At 36.4% G+C, this 15948-nt stretch overlaps 1 protein-coding gene across 5 annotated transcripts in view; it reads right to left on the bottom strand.

Annotated features, from left to right (window-relative positions):
* CACNA2D3 (calcium voltage-gated channel auxiliary subunit alpha2delta 3) overlaps nucleotides 1-15948 on the bottom strand; it is a 415635-nt gene that overhangs the window by 136910 nt on the left and 262777 nt on the right. For all 5 annotated transcript variants that reach the window (XR_010305229.1, XM_064156686.1, XM_064156685.1 and 2 more), the window contains exons 12-13: nucleotides 10527-10605; nucleotides 3944-4077 (exon numbers count right to left, since the gene is read on the bottom strand). Coding sequence is in view for 4 of the 5 variants with exons in the window: in XM_064156686.1 (XP_064012756.1) it covers nucleotides 3944-4077; nucleotides 10527-10605 (213 nt within the window). In the remaining variant the exon portion in view is untranslated. The remainder of the gene's footprint in view (nucleotides 1-3943; nucleotides 4078-10526; nucleotides 10606-15948) is intronic.

Below are 15948 nucleotides of genomic sequence, written 5' to 3'. Positions count from 1 at the left end.
TATGCAAAGGAATCCTCCAACTGGAAACTGATCTGAGCCAACATGGTAATGTATGCCGGAATCTGCTCACAGCTTGAAACTAATGGCCTGAGGGAAATTAACTGAATGGTGCATTAGATGCAGAGAATATATTCAGGTACACTTCTGAGAAACAAATTTCACCAGGAAGAGCCAAAAAAGGTCCAAGTAGGTCAAATTATACATCCCAATAAACAAATTCTCAATTGCAAGCTTTTAAACAGTGGCAACTTAGAGGTCAGTCCAGTCTGTATTTTCTGCAGCAAGAAGTAATTTTTCTCCACATTCCAGATGTTACTTAAGAATGAATTAAGGGCTTCTGAGGTTTACAGGTGATCCCAAGAGACTATTTCACAAAGCTATCAGAGAAAGCTTACTCACTTCTAGTCCATATCAAACTGCTGACTAAAGAGGTACAGATGCAAAACAGACCCAGCTTTGGGAAAGGTATGGAATTGGGGATCAGAGGACTCTGAATCAGTGGAGTAGACCCTGGCTGGCATATATCACATACTTCAATTCCCACATTTTAGGCCAATGGTGTTGGCAGCACTTAAGCTACTAACCTATTACAGGACTATCACTCCAGTTACCGTGAAGATAACTTTAGAATTAGCCCAAAATAAGCCTATAAAGACTGTATCTCAAGTGAATGATCACTTAAAAGTGAGGAAGGAATCATCCCAGTTCTCTTCCTCCAAGAGCTTGTGACATCTCTTAAGATAGCATCACTCAGGTCAAAACACCTTTCTCTGAAAGAAATGTGGGTTTGAGTCACTAATATTATTTCCAACATTAATTCCTGTGCTTAAGGGAAGAAATGCAAAGAATTTTCTGATGGAGGGTGACTAAAACTGACCCTAGGAGCTGTCTAGTTACATTTTCAAAGAGGTGGGAAACTCTTGGGAAAGAACAAAGCCTAGGAGCAGAAAAAAAGGAAGCCAGTTCACCTAGAGAGATCTAGTCTTAATTGCTTTATAATCCTTCAGCTATCAGAGGTGTAATCCTGACAGTCTCAAAGGTAACACAGACCTGATGTGCATACAGGTTCCTCCATGTTACGTTTTCCCTGTGATGTACCTTGCAAAGAATTTCCAGTTCTTTCTTTCTAATAGTAAGTGAAGCATCACAGAGTGTCAAAGCTAGGCTGAACTGTAAGAACATTCTGCAGACATCCTTTCACAGGAAAGGTGAACAGACACAGGAATTAGATGCCTTGTTTTAGTAGCAAAATTCTTCTGGGAATATCCCTGAATGGTAACAAACACTTTAATAACATAACTTCTGGCTTTCACAGATGACTTTGTCCTGGACAAATATTGGATGAGAACAGGCTGAGGCATCAGGGGAAATGTTTTGTATCATAAGACTATTCCTGTCCAGCTTCTTTCTGTCTGGATCCTAGTATGTTCCAGAACAATTTTGCTTGCTTTGAAACAGCACAGCTGGACAATTAGTTCTGATATTTGGTGAGAAGGGAATAGAAGAAGTACACCCCATGCTGTTAGGGCACAATGACACTGATTACAACCATGTATACATAACCCTGAGAACCTAGCCATGGCTTTTTTGCCAAAGGTGATGATAAGAACATGTAAGCTGTCTGGAAATATGCTACTATTTCCAACTTGGAAAGGTCCAAGCAGCAGCCACAGAGGAGCAGGGACTGTGAAAATCACGAAGTTATAGGATACAGAGAATTATTTAGGTGAGACTTTCATCACCAAGACACCATCCATCTCTGAGAATACTACTTGGGCAGCTTCAGATGAGGCAGAAACACATCCGTTTTTTTACAAGGTTCTCTTCATTGCTATTTCCAGATTTTCTTTTATATCATTACCAAAATGTCTCCTGTTCCTTTGTCTGTGAGATATTTAGAGGAGAGGAAGAGGAAGGAGAAAGCCAATTTGCAACTAAGCACACTCTTTTAAAATATCTTCTCATATCATACAACCCATTAAGATCCTGAGTGAAGTTTTCAAACACTTAAATACATGTGTACATGTCAGTTAAGTACATGAGTGTACCCATTTATATGTGTATATATATGCACACACATAGATAGCTGTGTTTAGTGATATTAATTAGCCTTAGTTAAGAGAGTGAAAAAAGAAGAGATGGAGGAGAACCTGCAAATATTGCAGCAAAACAGCTTTTGTCTGGGTTTAGACAATTCCTTTATTGAAAGATGCAACCACTCCTTTGTTATTTTCCTGTTTTCTCAAGATTCCTTCTCTACACACCCGATAGTGTTCTTAAACCCACTTGCACTTACTCCAGCCCTACTCACTTAGCATTTCATGCAACATTGTCATGCATTTTCCTTAGCCTTTCCATAACCTACAGAAGAATCACTGAAATTTAGACTGACTTTTCTGAATATTTTCATCCCTGCAGTGATTAGAGAAATACAGATGAACAGACAAAAGGCAGAATAAAGTATAAAATTAATTCTGAAACTGCATTCTGTACTTTATGGGTAGGTAAAAGGGAGGACTCTGTGTTGGGAAAGAAGGAAGATTTTGTATGCAGCACTTCCAATTGAAGAATCATAGGCAAAGAACAAGGAGGTGAGTTGCATTAAACCACCACTAGCATGATTCTCTTCCTGCTACTTTCTCTAGTAAATGCACAAACCCCCTTCAACATATACACACATGGATTGCTTGAAACATATAAGAGCAATTGAGTAAGAACCAGGTGTTGCTAGCCATCTCTGTGTTTCATGGGATGCACTGAAGGGATGTTGATAAAGGATAGTTTCTGTTCATCTCATCCTTATGTTGCAGTAAAAGGATTAAAGAAATGGGAGACTGAATTAATATGTTCTTTAAAAAACAAAAGCACACCGAGATTGAAAGCACTATTTTCAAGCAATTTTTTCTTCTTCCTTTGTAACTGCCATATTAGTATTTACTTTACATTATTCTACCAAAGGCCACAACTTAGAAGAGATCTAAGCAAACATCAAAATGGAGGAAAAACTCTATTTCCAGACTACAATTTTCCCTCTAGAATATTTTTAATTGATTTAAAACAACACGAAGTTGATGCAATTCTCCCACCTTGCTCCATCTCCACAGAAGTAAAAATTTAAACCAGAATGAAAACAGCTTTGCCACTAGTCACCTCTGATAAATGGCAGATATTTGCTACAAACTCTTGTTCTATGGATAATACGCAAAACAAAGTATTTGGATCAGAAAAAAACATGATATAAAACCAAAACAGGTGAAAAGCTATTTCAGACTAACCCATGAAGATGAACAACTTTTATCTGCTGACAACAAATCTGTTAACTTACCACAAATGACACAGAAGTATCAAGAGTTCTCAGTCACTGCATAATAGAAAGTTTTGCTTCAACTCAAATGTTTCACAAGGATGTCAAATTGAAATTGGACATTTAGTAGAAATTTGCTAGCACATCTCAGCCATCCAATCCACTTTTAAAGGCAGAATCATCTCATAATTCTTCCCTACTGTTATTCCCTAGATGTTGACTACTCACCTTTATACACTAAAAATATTGAACCTTGTCAGTCCATGCTTTTATACTGCCATATTCATTGACATGTTTTAAAACATATAGAAAAAAATAATCTAATCAATTTCTCTTCAATGGCAATTTTTACTTAAGAAGTGCATAATTGAAGATCATAAATTTGAAAATTATGCTGTTACTCGTGTTAGTTTCATGATTTTAATTGTAACTTACAATGTATAAATATATGCTAAAGCTCATCAATCTTGAATCATTTACTTGTAACATATAGATATTGAGTCTTCATTCTTACTCCCAATTGGGACATACCAGCAACCAGAAACCAGATGCACAACTAGTGTTTCCACCACAACTATATTTGCTCCTAATTCCTCATTATAGTAAATAAATGGTAAATGCTTTATTATGCAGACTTACAGTGCTGTCAATATATGCTTCAGTCCATACTACATCATGCTCTTGGTCAATAACCTTCGGTCGGCTAAGAACATGAAGGTATTCCATGACATTCTCTTGAACGTCAGCTAAAGTAGAGATCTGAGTAAAAAAACCTGTCAAAACACAAAATTCCAATTAATAAAGCTGGCAGAACAAAAATTAAAGAAGATTACCACAAGGAGTACAATTTTTTTCCTGTCTCATCCACTTTGTCCAGTTTCAAGAAACATTACAGATTAGAATTACGGTTACAAAAAGTAGTTCCATATGCTCTAAAATGTGCATCCTTATAGATGAGACTAAAGATCAGATAATAGCACTATGTACAAATGGCAGGTCACACAAAATGCTGGACTTGGTGATTACAGCTTTGTTAATCCTTCAGAACTTCTACAACCTGAAAGCACTGAGAACAGCAGAGGCCACAGCTGTTTGAACTGTCACCACTCCCTTTTCTGTACTCAGATATTAAGTCTCTTTATACATTGCTAACTTGGCATTTGCAGTCCACATCATGGAAAGGTGTCTAAGGACTGACAAGTTTTCAAGGCTATAGCTTCATCAGGCCTTATTTAAATGCGTCACTGCATCTTCATATACTTTCCTTTAATGAAAAAAGATCAATGTAGAATTTCCATGATAGAGGCCTTGCTACAATTTTAGTCTTGAAAAGATCATAGCTTCTGTGGGATTACAATATTAGCCTTTAGCAAAAAAACATGACAGTTGCAAGGAAGTTTTGAGCTGTGTTTATTGCAGGCAGAGCCAGTTTTGCAAGACTGCAAAGATGTTGTACAGTCTGTGTGTTAGAACTTTCTGATTCAGTACACCAGCCAATAATACATGCACTGCAGAATAGATGCTTCTATGTACATTTCACCTATATATACTATCAAGGTTTAAGTCTTGATTCAAAACAGGGCTAATTTTGATCAAGGGTTTTGAAAGCTTTGTCAACCATAGAGCATAAAGACTGACATAAACTTAAGTAGGAAATCTGCACTTGAGAAAGTGTAATTATATGTATATGGTGGGGTAAAAAAAGGAAAATGATAGTGATGATAGAATTATTAGCTTAGTACAGTTATGGGAAAACCCAGTGTATATACTACTCCTGCTCTAATTATGGGACTTCTGAGTCCTTCATTCAGTTCCCTATCTGGTCTAAATGTTGATACATAGTCAAAATATGCCAACATGAGCCACTCACATAGAAAACCTCATTAATTATGTGTGCACTCATGTATGCATGTACATATACACACTATGGTTTATAATACTTTTAATCAAAGATCTAAATACTTTAGAACTGTGTGAGTCACTCATTTTACAGGTGATGACCTATGTTTTCCTAAAGCAGTTCAGAGTGCCCAAACTTTGGTATGTCTTATTTCAGAAAGCTTAAAAGAGAATCAGTATCCAGAGGCCATATTCATCACTGTTCTTATGTCTCAGATTACATAATGAAAAGCACAGACCACCAAGGAATTAAGAAAACCTTAACAGAAGCACAAATATCCTAATCAGCCATTCTCCTTTCTTCCTTTATCATAAACTAGTGTACAATGGCTGTGAGGGCTAAGACACTAAAGAGTACACATTCTTCAGTTTTCTGCAAGTGAGTTAAAGGAGGGGACCTCCACATATGTTCATATCTCCTTTTCACTTTCTACCAAACACATACTTTCAGTTGTCCACATGGACAAGTTTTCAATTGTCTCTAAAGGGTAGATTTAGTCACTGTTTTCAGATTTCTGTGCAACTCATGTCAAAAGTCCAATACTATATGTTGGCTTTAATTTATGTACTTCAGTGCATGCTATGCCAGTACTTGTGCTGCTTTTGTATCAGTGTGCAAAACTACAGTTGGAGCAGAGATCTGCTAGCACTGAGCAATGTACAGCGAATAATAGGACAACATCTGCAGTTAAAGACTTCATATATATGATTATATTAAATAATGTCTGAAAAACTAGGACATTAACTGCTGTTGTGTCTAAGGTGATAGAAAGGTCATTTGTTTGGGTTTCTTTTAATCAAGCAGAATATTTTTACCCATACAAGTAGAAATCACAATTATTTAACACTTTTTAATGTCATACTTTTTTAACATTAGAACCTTAAAGACTCAATTAAAAAACTCCTTCATGTCTGTGCTTGGAAATTCTTTAATCACAGCCTACAAATTACCTTTGATATAAAGAATACTTCAACATAAAACAAGCATGCATTCCAATCACCTTCTGAAATGTTTGCATGTGAATTTTCCAAGTGAAAAACTGTGGCTTGATTACTGAAACAAAACTCAAGAAAAACAATAATGGAAAATAAGACTTGATCTGAAACACTTCAATGTTGTTCTATACAGGTTCATACTTGTATCAGATAACTGATAATGAAGAATAGTTTTATCTTTGTGCATTTGTTTGCTTTTTACTGTTCTTCGTGTGGTTGTATATTACATTAGGTATTTCTCTCAGTAATATTTCTGAGAATGTATGTAGTGTCACAACATACACAGAATGCTCTAGGCAGCACCTTACAATTTATTTCTTCTTGTAGTACTTACGAATCATCTCTCTAAAGTGTATGAAAGAGAAAACAGTTTTTAGCTTAATTTTCTGAGACTAAAAGTTATAGTGAGTCTGAATCAATTTCATATAAAGCTAAACCATGAGAAATAAAGGTCTCACAGACAAGTGAAAATTGGTGACTAGCCCAAGACTGAAAGTGATATTGGATTTGGAAGCAGCCAGATGGTAAATCAGTACATGCATACTGGCATGCCTGCAGTTGCAGACCAGCCATGCAATGCTCCTTCCTTAGCAAGTATGACATCTAAAAAAATCAGAGTTAGCAAGTAGAAGAAAAAGTGATTAGTGTAAAAAAAAACCCTATTTTTGAAAAATGGTAGCTGTGTTTAATAGATTTACTCCTACCAGTCTGCAACAGATGAAAAGTTGAATGTCTTAGAGACTTTATTCCTTTTTATCAGGTTCCTTCAAATAACTAAGTGTAATGAAATATAAAAAAAAACTACTGTTAAAGATATGCACAAAGCAAGGCTTAGATGAAGATGGTGTCACAAGAAACAACCATATGGATTCTCTCCAGGTTTTTTATAATGTCATCTCAGGGCTGGATTTCATTTGTAATTTCTGGGAAGATCTCCTTTTTTGCATTGATGATTGTGTCTGTTTTATCTCCTTGGAAATATGGTTTATGCTTTTGTATTTCACATTAGAAAAACATACAGTTATGTAAACTGTAAAGCTATTGTAGAATACGAACATTTACTTGTCTCCTGTGAATTTATGGTTCATCTGTTTACTTAGTTTTCTTTGAATTTTAGCTTTCTTTTCAAGGAAGTGAAGGGAAATTGCAAAAAACTACATGCATTATATTTCCCGTATTTTGAATGCTTGTTCTAGGATTTGTTTTTCAGTCTTTTAATGGGATAATTTTAACAAAAGTTACTTTGTTACAACTAGGGACTACATTAGGTGACATTCTCTTAGTTAACTTTCTCTGTATATTTAGACTTTTTGATGATTCATGTGTTTGTGGCTATGTTTAATAAATGTCAAACATCACCAGAATTAGCTTCCTAAAGTGCTAAATTTACCTTTCTTATCCACTGACCAGTAAGGTTTTAAAAACCTTACTTTTCCTACATCAAGGTTTAATCATCAGATAAAGACATGCTCTGAAGTTCTTGAACATAGCTGCTCAGGACACGTAAGCAATAGCAGCAAACCCATGCTTGAATATTTTGCATGCTAGCACCTGATTTTCAGCTTCCAGGTGTGTGAATTGTGCCACTTTAAAGCCCCTTAAAGTCAGCACAACTCTTTTCTCCTCCACAGCATGAAGGAAATGCATAAGATGTGGTAGCGACAGTCATGAAATCTGTAAAATGTGGTTCAAGACAGGCACTTATGCTCTGCAAGGGAGTTGCTTTTTCCATAATATACTCCTTGCAATGGTTTTGGTTGCCTTGTTTTTGTTTAAAATATCTACCATTAGACTCATAACCTTTCAAAATGCCTCTGATGGATTTTTACATGGGCTGCAGTGCTTTTCATTTTCTGGACGCTGCGCAAAATAGATGCAATATTCTTGCAACTAATAAAACATCTGAATTTTAAAATCCTCTTTGGTTAGGGACTAAGGAGAGAATTCATTGTTTCAGTGCAGCTGTAAAGATCCCATGGAGAATAGCCCTCTTTGCCCCCCCACCTAAGAGGCCTCTCAAGCAGGTGAACAGTATCTGTAACTGGCTGCCTGCCACCCCTCACAAGAGCCCACAGTGCACGAGGTGCTGGGGTCATGCTAATAATGGGAATGGATGTGACTGGGGCTTCCTGTACGCTGCTCTCCTCTGCTAATACAATGGTCTATAAACAGCTACAGCTGGGGCACAGTTTGCCTCAGGGCTGATCTGTCCTCTGCTGGCAGCTCGAGAGACAATATCAGAGCTCTGATATGCAAAGCATTTTTTCTCAAAGTTGCTTTCTCAGCCTCTGCTCCTTTGCACTGATGAATCCTCTCCTTTGTCCATTTTACAATATGCCAAACACAGTAATGAGCTGTAATAGGTGACTGCTGAGGGAAAGGTCGTGCCTGCTTACTTTAAAATCTGGCACATGTCCACTAAGCACTAGGAAACTTCTACCTTTGTCCACTTCAGATTATTATTAAATCTTTATGCTTCTCCTTTATGTGCACTTGATTATGATATTGAAGAGTAAATCACTGCTAATTTCACAAACCGCTCTAGGGGGACTTTGGGGTTCTTGAATGTTTTAATGTATTTAAAATGGTTTGGTGTTTTGCTTCATTAAGCCAATTCCCTCTAGATATGCCCTACTTAGACATAAAAATGTAACAGAAAAAACATGCTTGGGGTTTTTCAAGGCTTCATCATCAAAATCCAGAAGCTAAAGTTTTGCAAGGTGGTATGAATTTCCCCTGTGACCCATTTTGAAGGAAAGGACTGCTGTCCACAGTCCAGTCAGCTGGAAACCCTGCAAATAGCTTTCATCTACGTTGTGCTTCCACGGGGAAAATCACTGTGAGGAAAATTGATTTTAGGGTCATTGACCCTCGGTGACAACGATGTACTTTGGCCCACCCATGCAAGTAGTAAAATGCAGTCCAGCCATTGAACCAATCTTGAGACTAGCTTTACTACACTCCTCATCTGTTGTGCTGTAATCCTCCATTTCACTAAAAGAAAATGGATGAGTTGCAGGTGAAAACTGTCCAAGGTCTAATTCTGTGCTGCCTGTCTGACATAATAACTTATGCTGTTTTGAAAGGTAATTTTTTCAAACTACAGAAAAGGGGTTTAATTACTGACTAGAGGTAAAAGATTTTTGCACTGTAGTGTATCAGAGAGCAGGTATTGTAACTGTTTAACTGAAAAAAAAAGAAATATAGAAGCAGTCATTAAGCTGTTTAGTTGATTCATATGAGTAAGAGTCTTACTTAAAGCAACATGGCTCTGAAAAGAACAAAGTAGTCTTGAGGAATGACAAAGGTGATCACTTTTCTGCCTGTGGGAATAAGGAAGACGTGGACCAGATGATTTGCCAAGGCAGCCTGTATTGCCTGGTCCTAATTTCTGAGTTGCTGTACTTAGATCTTTATGAATCTGTGGAGCTGGGCTAAAAAGCTAAAAGATTTTGTTGATTAAATTGTCTTCAAAAGATGCTTCAAAGGATTTTTATGCTATTATTTAAACTAAATTATAGTGTAATATTAGCTGATTAAGACAAGACTTCAAACTGAGTAATTTCCGTCAGCTGGATATAACAGTAGTTAAAGAAATAATGACTAAATGGATAGCACCTGATGTAATTCATCATAATGTAATGTGGCACAATGGAAACAAAGAACTTTTTCCAAGAGGAATGGAAGAGGAAAACCTGAAGATTAATTAGGGGCTTGGAGTTTTTCTCCATATCATTCTTTCTTACATTACTCAATCTTTTAAGTGCAACATCCCAGCATCTTACATGTTCTAATTCTCCTTCCTTAAAGAATATAAAGCTCTTTTTTTTCAATTACACTGTCAGTTCTTCTAGGGATAGCATGCTTGATACACCACACCTACTCAACAGGACTTGTACCCAGTGTTCTTAGGAACCAAACTCTTAACAATAACAGCTATAGGAGAAAAAATGCCTTGAAATTAAAGCTTATTCTCAGAACAGAAGTTTAAGATCACACAGTTTAAAAGCTTTGTACACATTAAAAACACACACGCAAAAAACACCACCACAAAGAGAAAACCCTCTAAACCAACAAAACAAAAAAACCAAACCAACCCAAAGCAAAACAACCAACGACCCACATTTCAAAACTGGTTGTGTGGATTTGGTTTGGGTTTGGTATTCTAAATTGTATTCCACAAGACAAAGAACCCTCTTCCTTTCCTGGAAAAAAAATACAAACCATCAAAGTCAATGACTTGGTATCTGCAGACAGGTCAGATTTGCAGCAAGACCCAGTAGCAGGGTTTTGAAAGCAAGGCTTTCACAGCTGAAGGTTAACTAACCTTTATTTGCACAGGCCATCCACTTCAGGTTATCAGCAAAAGCAGCTTCCCTTCCAATCAGATAGGTAAAAATGCGGACCTGAAAGTACAATGCAAAAGATCAAGTCAATTAATACTACACTTAAAACATACAGCGGAAGCTCAGATGCAATTCATATGGATAGATCCTTTTTAAGAAAGTACAGGTTAAACAGCATAGTAGGTAGACAAAAATAATCTCTGCAGTAATGGCTTCACCATAAAATGTGGCTTTTGCTCTGTGGAACAGAATGGAGAATGGCCTCTTCAATGTTTTTAGTATGTGACATTTAACTGAAGCTATGGTGAAATTGTTAAAGTGTAAGTGAGAGTAAACTAAAACTGTTGGGGTTGAAGGCAAAACTGTTATGCTCCAGACAAATGTGTTCTGCACTCAGGAATTCAGAAAATTGCTACGGTGTGGAGGAAGAGGCACTTAGTTTGCAAATACTTCTGTAGACATAGGATCTGTAACACCAGGCAAGGAAATTCCCCTCAGTTTTCAAGATTTGCATGACAGTATCTTTATCAACTTAGAGACAGGTACCCACAGGTGAAATTTGTACTATCAAGTGATAAATAGCAGAATCATGTGCAGGCAACAATATCTGTGCAAAAAGCTGTGCAGCAGGACCTTCATCCAGAAATCCTAGAAAATTACCTCTCCTTAAAATTTTGCCCAGATAAAATTTATTGTCAGAGCAGAAGGGTTTACTCTGGAACCACTGGATTAATTCTCAATTAATTCTCAATTTAAAAATTATTAATTTTTTTAATTAGCACTATTTCTCATTCACAGTGGAAGAAAAGTTATTTGCAGAATATACCAACTTTAAGTTCACACAAGTTCTCTTTTCTTCACAGAAAAAGCTTTCAAATGTTTTTAAAAGTTTTCCTCTCTACTATCAGTTGTGATACTATATTCCCTCACTGCTCTTTTGTCCATTCTCCTAATAGGCAGATCCTGTTTCTAGTCACACATGGCATTCTGCATTATTATCATTCCTAGAAACCAGATTCAAATCACAAAACTTTTCCCAGCCTTTGAAACATAAAACACACATAGAACTCAATCATGATTTATATTATAAAGTGTACACACAGACTGGAGGTGTTGTCAATTTGTTTGAATCAGTCTGCATAATCCTACTCCAACACTGTAAAGAGCACAGCATTGAAGAATAGTATTTATGCTTTGTTGATGACTATGAAAAGCATTGATAACAAAAATCTGTATTCTTTAAACACACGCAAAAGGGCAGACTGAAATTTATCCCCTCAAAACACAACATAAATCACTGTCACAGTTCATCTTCCTGGAAATGATGCTTGAATGTGGTCTGTGATGAGACTGAATATATCTGAAAGATTTATACATAATGATCTGCCTTAATCTATAAAGAATCAAACTGCACTGTGTTCCTAATAAAAGCAGAGCAGCCTTTTATCTAAAAGGATGAGCAGCAAGCACAATAACAGGCGTAAGCAGCAAACTAACTGTGTTAAACCTACAAAAGAAATTTCAACAAATTGGTATCATAGATCATGAGGAACAGGCTCCCTCTCTGATACTGTTTGCAATGATTTTAAGGATTTTCCTCTGAGTACATTTCATCCATATAGCTTACTTAGTATGTGCAGTTGCACTAGAAAATATGTTAAGCATCATAAAAAAATACTGCATTACTTGAAAATGCAAAAATAAAAGCTAGAGAGTCAGCACTGAAAGTGAGTGATTGGTTTATTAAGTACTGCTTTCCTTTCTCAGTGAGTTCATTTCCATCATACCTGTTTTATAAATGAGATTTCCCAGTATCAACATGAAGTATAAAATCTTTTATAAAATTAAATATGGGGTAAGTTATCATTTTAAAATGCCATTTCCATATTGTTGACTACTTAACAGAATAACTTATTTGTAATAGTGTTGTAAGAAAATAATGAAAAGTAACAAGAAAGTATTTTAGTTATAAATAATGGCATTTTATACATAGAAGCTTTTCATTTACATTGATCTTAATGATACATTAATAGGTATTATTTAATACTCCATTCACAATAGTGAGGAAAATCCTCAAAATCAGCTCTGATGGCAAACAATTCAGATTATAGCTCTACTTCTACAAGTCTCAGTGTAGTTCATTGATCCCAGCAGCATGGACTTATTGTGAGTCTGCAGGAGGAAAGACTCATGAGTGCCTAACTACTCACTGCAAAAGTCATTTTACTAATGCATGCATTATTAGTTTCTTCATTTGGAGATCATAGCAATGACTCAGGTAATAAGTGATTAGACCTGAAAGTTGAATAAGGATAGATTTTACATGCTGTTTTTCAAACCAAATTGCTCTACATACCTTTTATACTAGTTTTACTCTTCTGTAATACCTTTATGTAATAATTCTAGATGCACTGGTGCTACCCATGATACAACATGAATAAACAAGTACAAAGTTACTGTGGTCATATATTTTCCACATCCACATAAATTTATGACTAAGTTAATATTACAGAAGTACTACCTTAATATATCAGGATAAGTTTAAACTACTCCAACTCCTGCATGCACACATGACATGTTCAGTGATGGCCTATGTGTGCTGCAAAAGAAGGCACACTTCATCACAGTTACCACTGAAACTGTCATTGCGAATCAACATTAGGTACCAGATTTAATAGACACCCATATTCTTGGATACCTTGTGAGACAAACATTGTTAGGGAAATACTGTTAATAATGACCACCCAATCTTCTTCTAATGAAATAACTAAATGGAAAGTAGTTAACAGTTAGCAGATAACCAAATATCAGAGCAGTTCTGCTCTAAGAAATGATTGTATGAAATGTCTATTCAAACAACACAGATATAGCAGTAGAGTTTACTGATAAATATATATAGTACTGAGGCATATAATTGAAATCTCTGTAATTTGTAACAGATGAGGAAGTATAAACTGACTCATTCTGCAGTTTGTATTGGTCCTTAAATAAAATAACACAATAGAAGGTGTGAGCTTTAATAAACATAGGCACTATATAAATACATATGCACTGATATATCTCTGCCAGATATGCACTGGTACGTCTCTCTCAGTTTCTTAGGATATAACACTATGGTAGGACCATAATAATTATTTGAAATCCATGTGAAGAGATCATTTTTGTCAAGGAGGACTGAGTAAATTCGAAGTTGTTATGGACCAGTCCCCAGAATACTCAGTAACAATATTTATATAGTCTACATATGATCTGCCCGAGTATTAGCCAAATGAGAAAAACACCTTTCAATAGCCAAGTGCTGTGTCTGAATCAAAAGACCCAAGAAGGAATCTGCATTAGAGGGTGTAAGTACCTCTCTGGCAAAAAAAAAAAAGTGTATGACAGAAAGAGAACCCTTCAGTTCTGGATCATTTGGAAAGCTCTGTAAGAGAGAGATACCTGAACCTAAATATTTTAAATGTCCAACCTGCAAAATACGATCTCAACTACATTAAGGCTTAACATGAACTGTTAGCTGTGGAAAAAGGAAACACTAATTTTGAATTGTTATGTGCTAGCTACAAAATTCAAACTTAGAGATGTTATCTGATTCACTAAATACAACGTAAAGTTTACTCCAAATGCAAAAAAAAAATAATCTTTGGAATGTACTTGCTATTCCTGCACAGTAAGCTCCTACAGATGTTCTATGAACCATTGTTTTTTTAAGTCAATGTTCACAGAAAATGAAGTGAGAACTCCAAAGTAATATTAGAGAACCTGAAAGGACAGTGGAACTAGAAACTTGAATATAGCATGTGATTTTCTCACTTCATATTTTTCCAATGCAGGTGTTGAATACCAAAGAGTACCATTTGAGATGGATGCATTCTAATTATCTTCAGAACGGCAGCTGTAGAAACCTCCCATATACTGCCTTGTTACTATATCTCATTTCTAACCTAGATAGATCACCTCTGGGAGAGAGGTGAATGGAGTATTCAGTTGTTCTTACTAAAAGGTTGCTGCATAAGCTCAAATGATTCTGAACTATAGACTCGTATTAAGCAAGGAACTCATTTCAACAGTGCATTTCATGACAGTTAGCTTCTATGTGCAAGATTGCAGCTTCTGGTCCAGATTGCTTGTCCATGGCGAGCTAGTGAGAAGCAGCACAGTGTATCAACAGTTGGCACAAGTTGTGTTGGCAACTACTCCCATGTTCACAACAGAATTAAATAATACCAAGGCACTGAAGACCAAACTCAAAGTTCAGCCAAAAATGAGCACAAGTCCTGTTCAATGAACAATAGATATTTAATTGCACATATTAGTATCATTTTTAACTGCCTTTCTCTCTGGTTTTCCAGTCTCTCTTTTACACTCCTATTGCCTTACCTAGGCACAATTCATGATTTGAATTACAGAAGTAGTTTGCTGTCTATTCTTTGTTGCAGATTTTGGGAGGAAAAAAAAAAGGGGAGGGATGGGAGAAAAAAGAAGGGGGAAGAAAAAAAAAAGGGGGAGGAAGAAGAAAAAAAATGGAAAAAATGAGACTATTTAAGAATATTCTGAAGTATGAACCTTTAAACTCTGGACAGACGGCTTACATAACATCTCAGAGAGGCATACACTCAACCATTAGTGAGGAAACCCAAGAATGATGACTTAACTGACAGCTATTTCAGTGCTAACCACTTCATCTGAAATAGTCACTTAACAGTTTCATCCATTATGCATGGACTAATCTGTGGTCCCTGAACTGTCCTCACCTCTGAAACTTCATTTAACCAGCAGCATAGCAAGGAGAATAGGGACCTTCTATCTGTGCTAAGCAAGACAAGTCAATCTGCAAGATCCTACACCCTGGAACTGTAAAGTCATATCTTTGTGCCAAACAGCTGGTAAAATAGTATTTCCAGAAACTTAAAATACCGTGTGGGAGGGGAAATGGGACTTCTGCTTGCAGCTGACAGTGCAGACCTCTGTTTGCAGCTGCAAACTATTTCATAGACACCTTCATCAAAATAGTGTTTCCTTTCTGGCTCAGCACGAAATAAAAATAGTCCTGTGGCAAGAGCTATGGAATTTAAGTTATAAGTGGGATACAGGAATGGAATTCAAGTTCCCGTAGTTAAAAGCTATGGTGGTCTAGGAACACCCCAGATACTCCCTGCATAAATGAGCAATTGGACTGATTGGGAACAATGGATCAATGCGAGACTAAGTAATTGCCTGAATGTTTAAGCAACCTCACCACAAAGAACTGCCTTAATTAGTACAGGAGCTCTCAAGGTGGGAACTTGGGACAGTCCTGGAAGTTTTCCCAGACAATTCATGCTATGGCTAGACCACCCAATAGGCACTATTTGTATACTTCAAAGCATTAATTAGCTACTTGGTTGGAGAAACTGGCTGTATCTT

The sequence above is a fragment of the Pogoniulus pusillus genome, chromosome 16 (genome assembly GCF_015220805.1).
Source record: "Pogoniulus pusillus isolate bPogPus1 chromosome 16, bPogPus1.pri, whole genome shotgun sequence".
In the NCBI taxonomy this organism is placed as follows: Eukaryota; Metazoa; Chordata; class Aves; order Piciformes; family Lybiidae; genus Pogoniulus; species Pogoniulus pusillus.
Note: the sequence above shows the minus strand (reverse complement) of the source record. Positions and strands in the feature narration are given on the sequence as shown.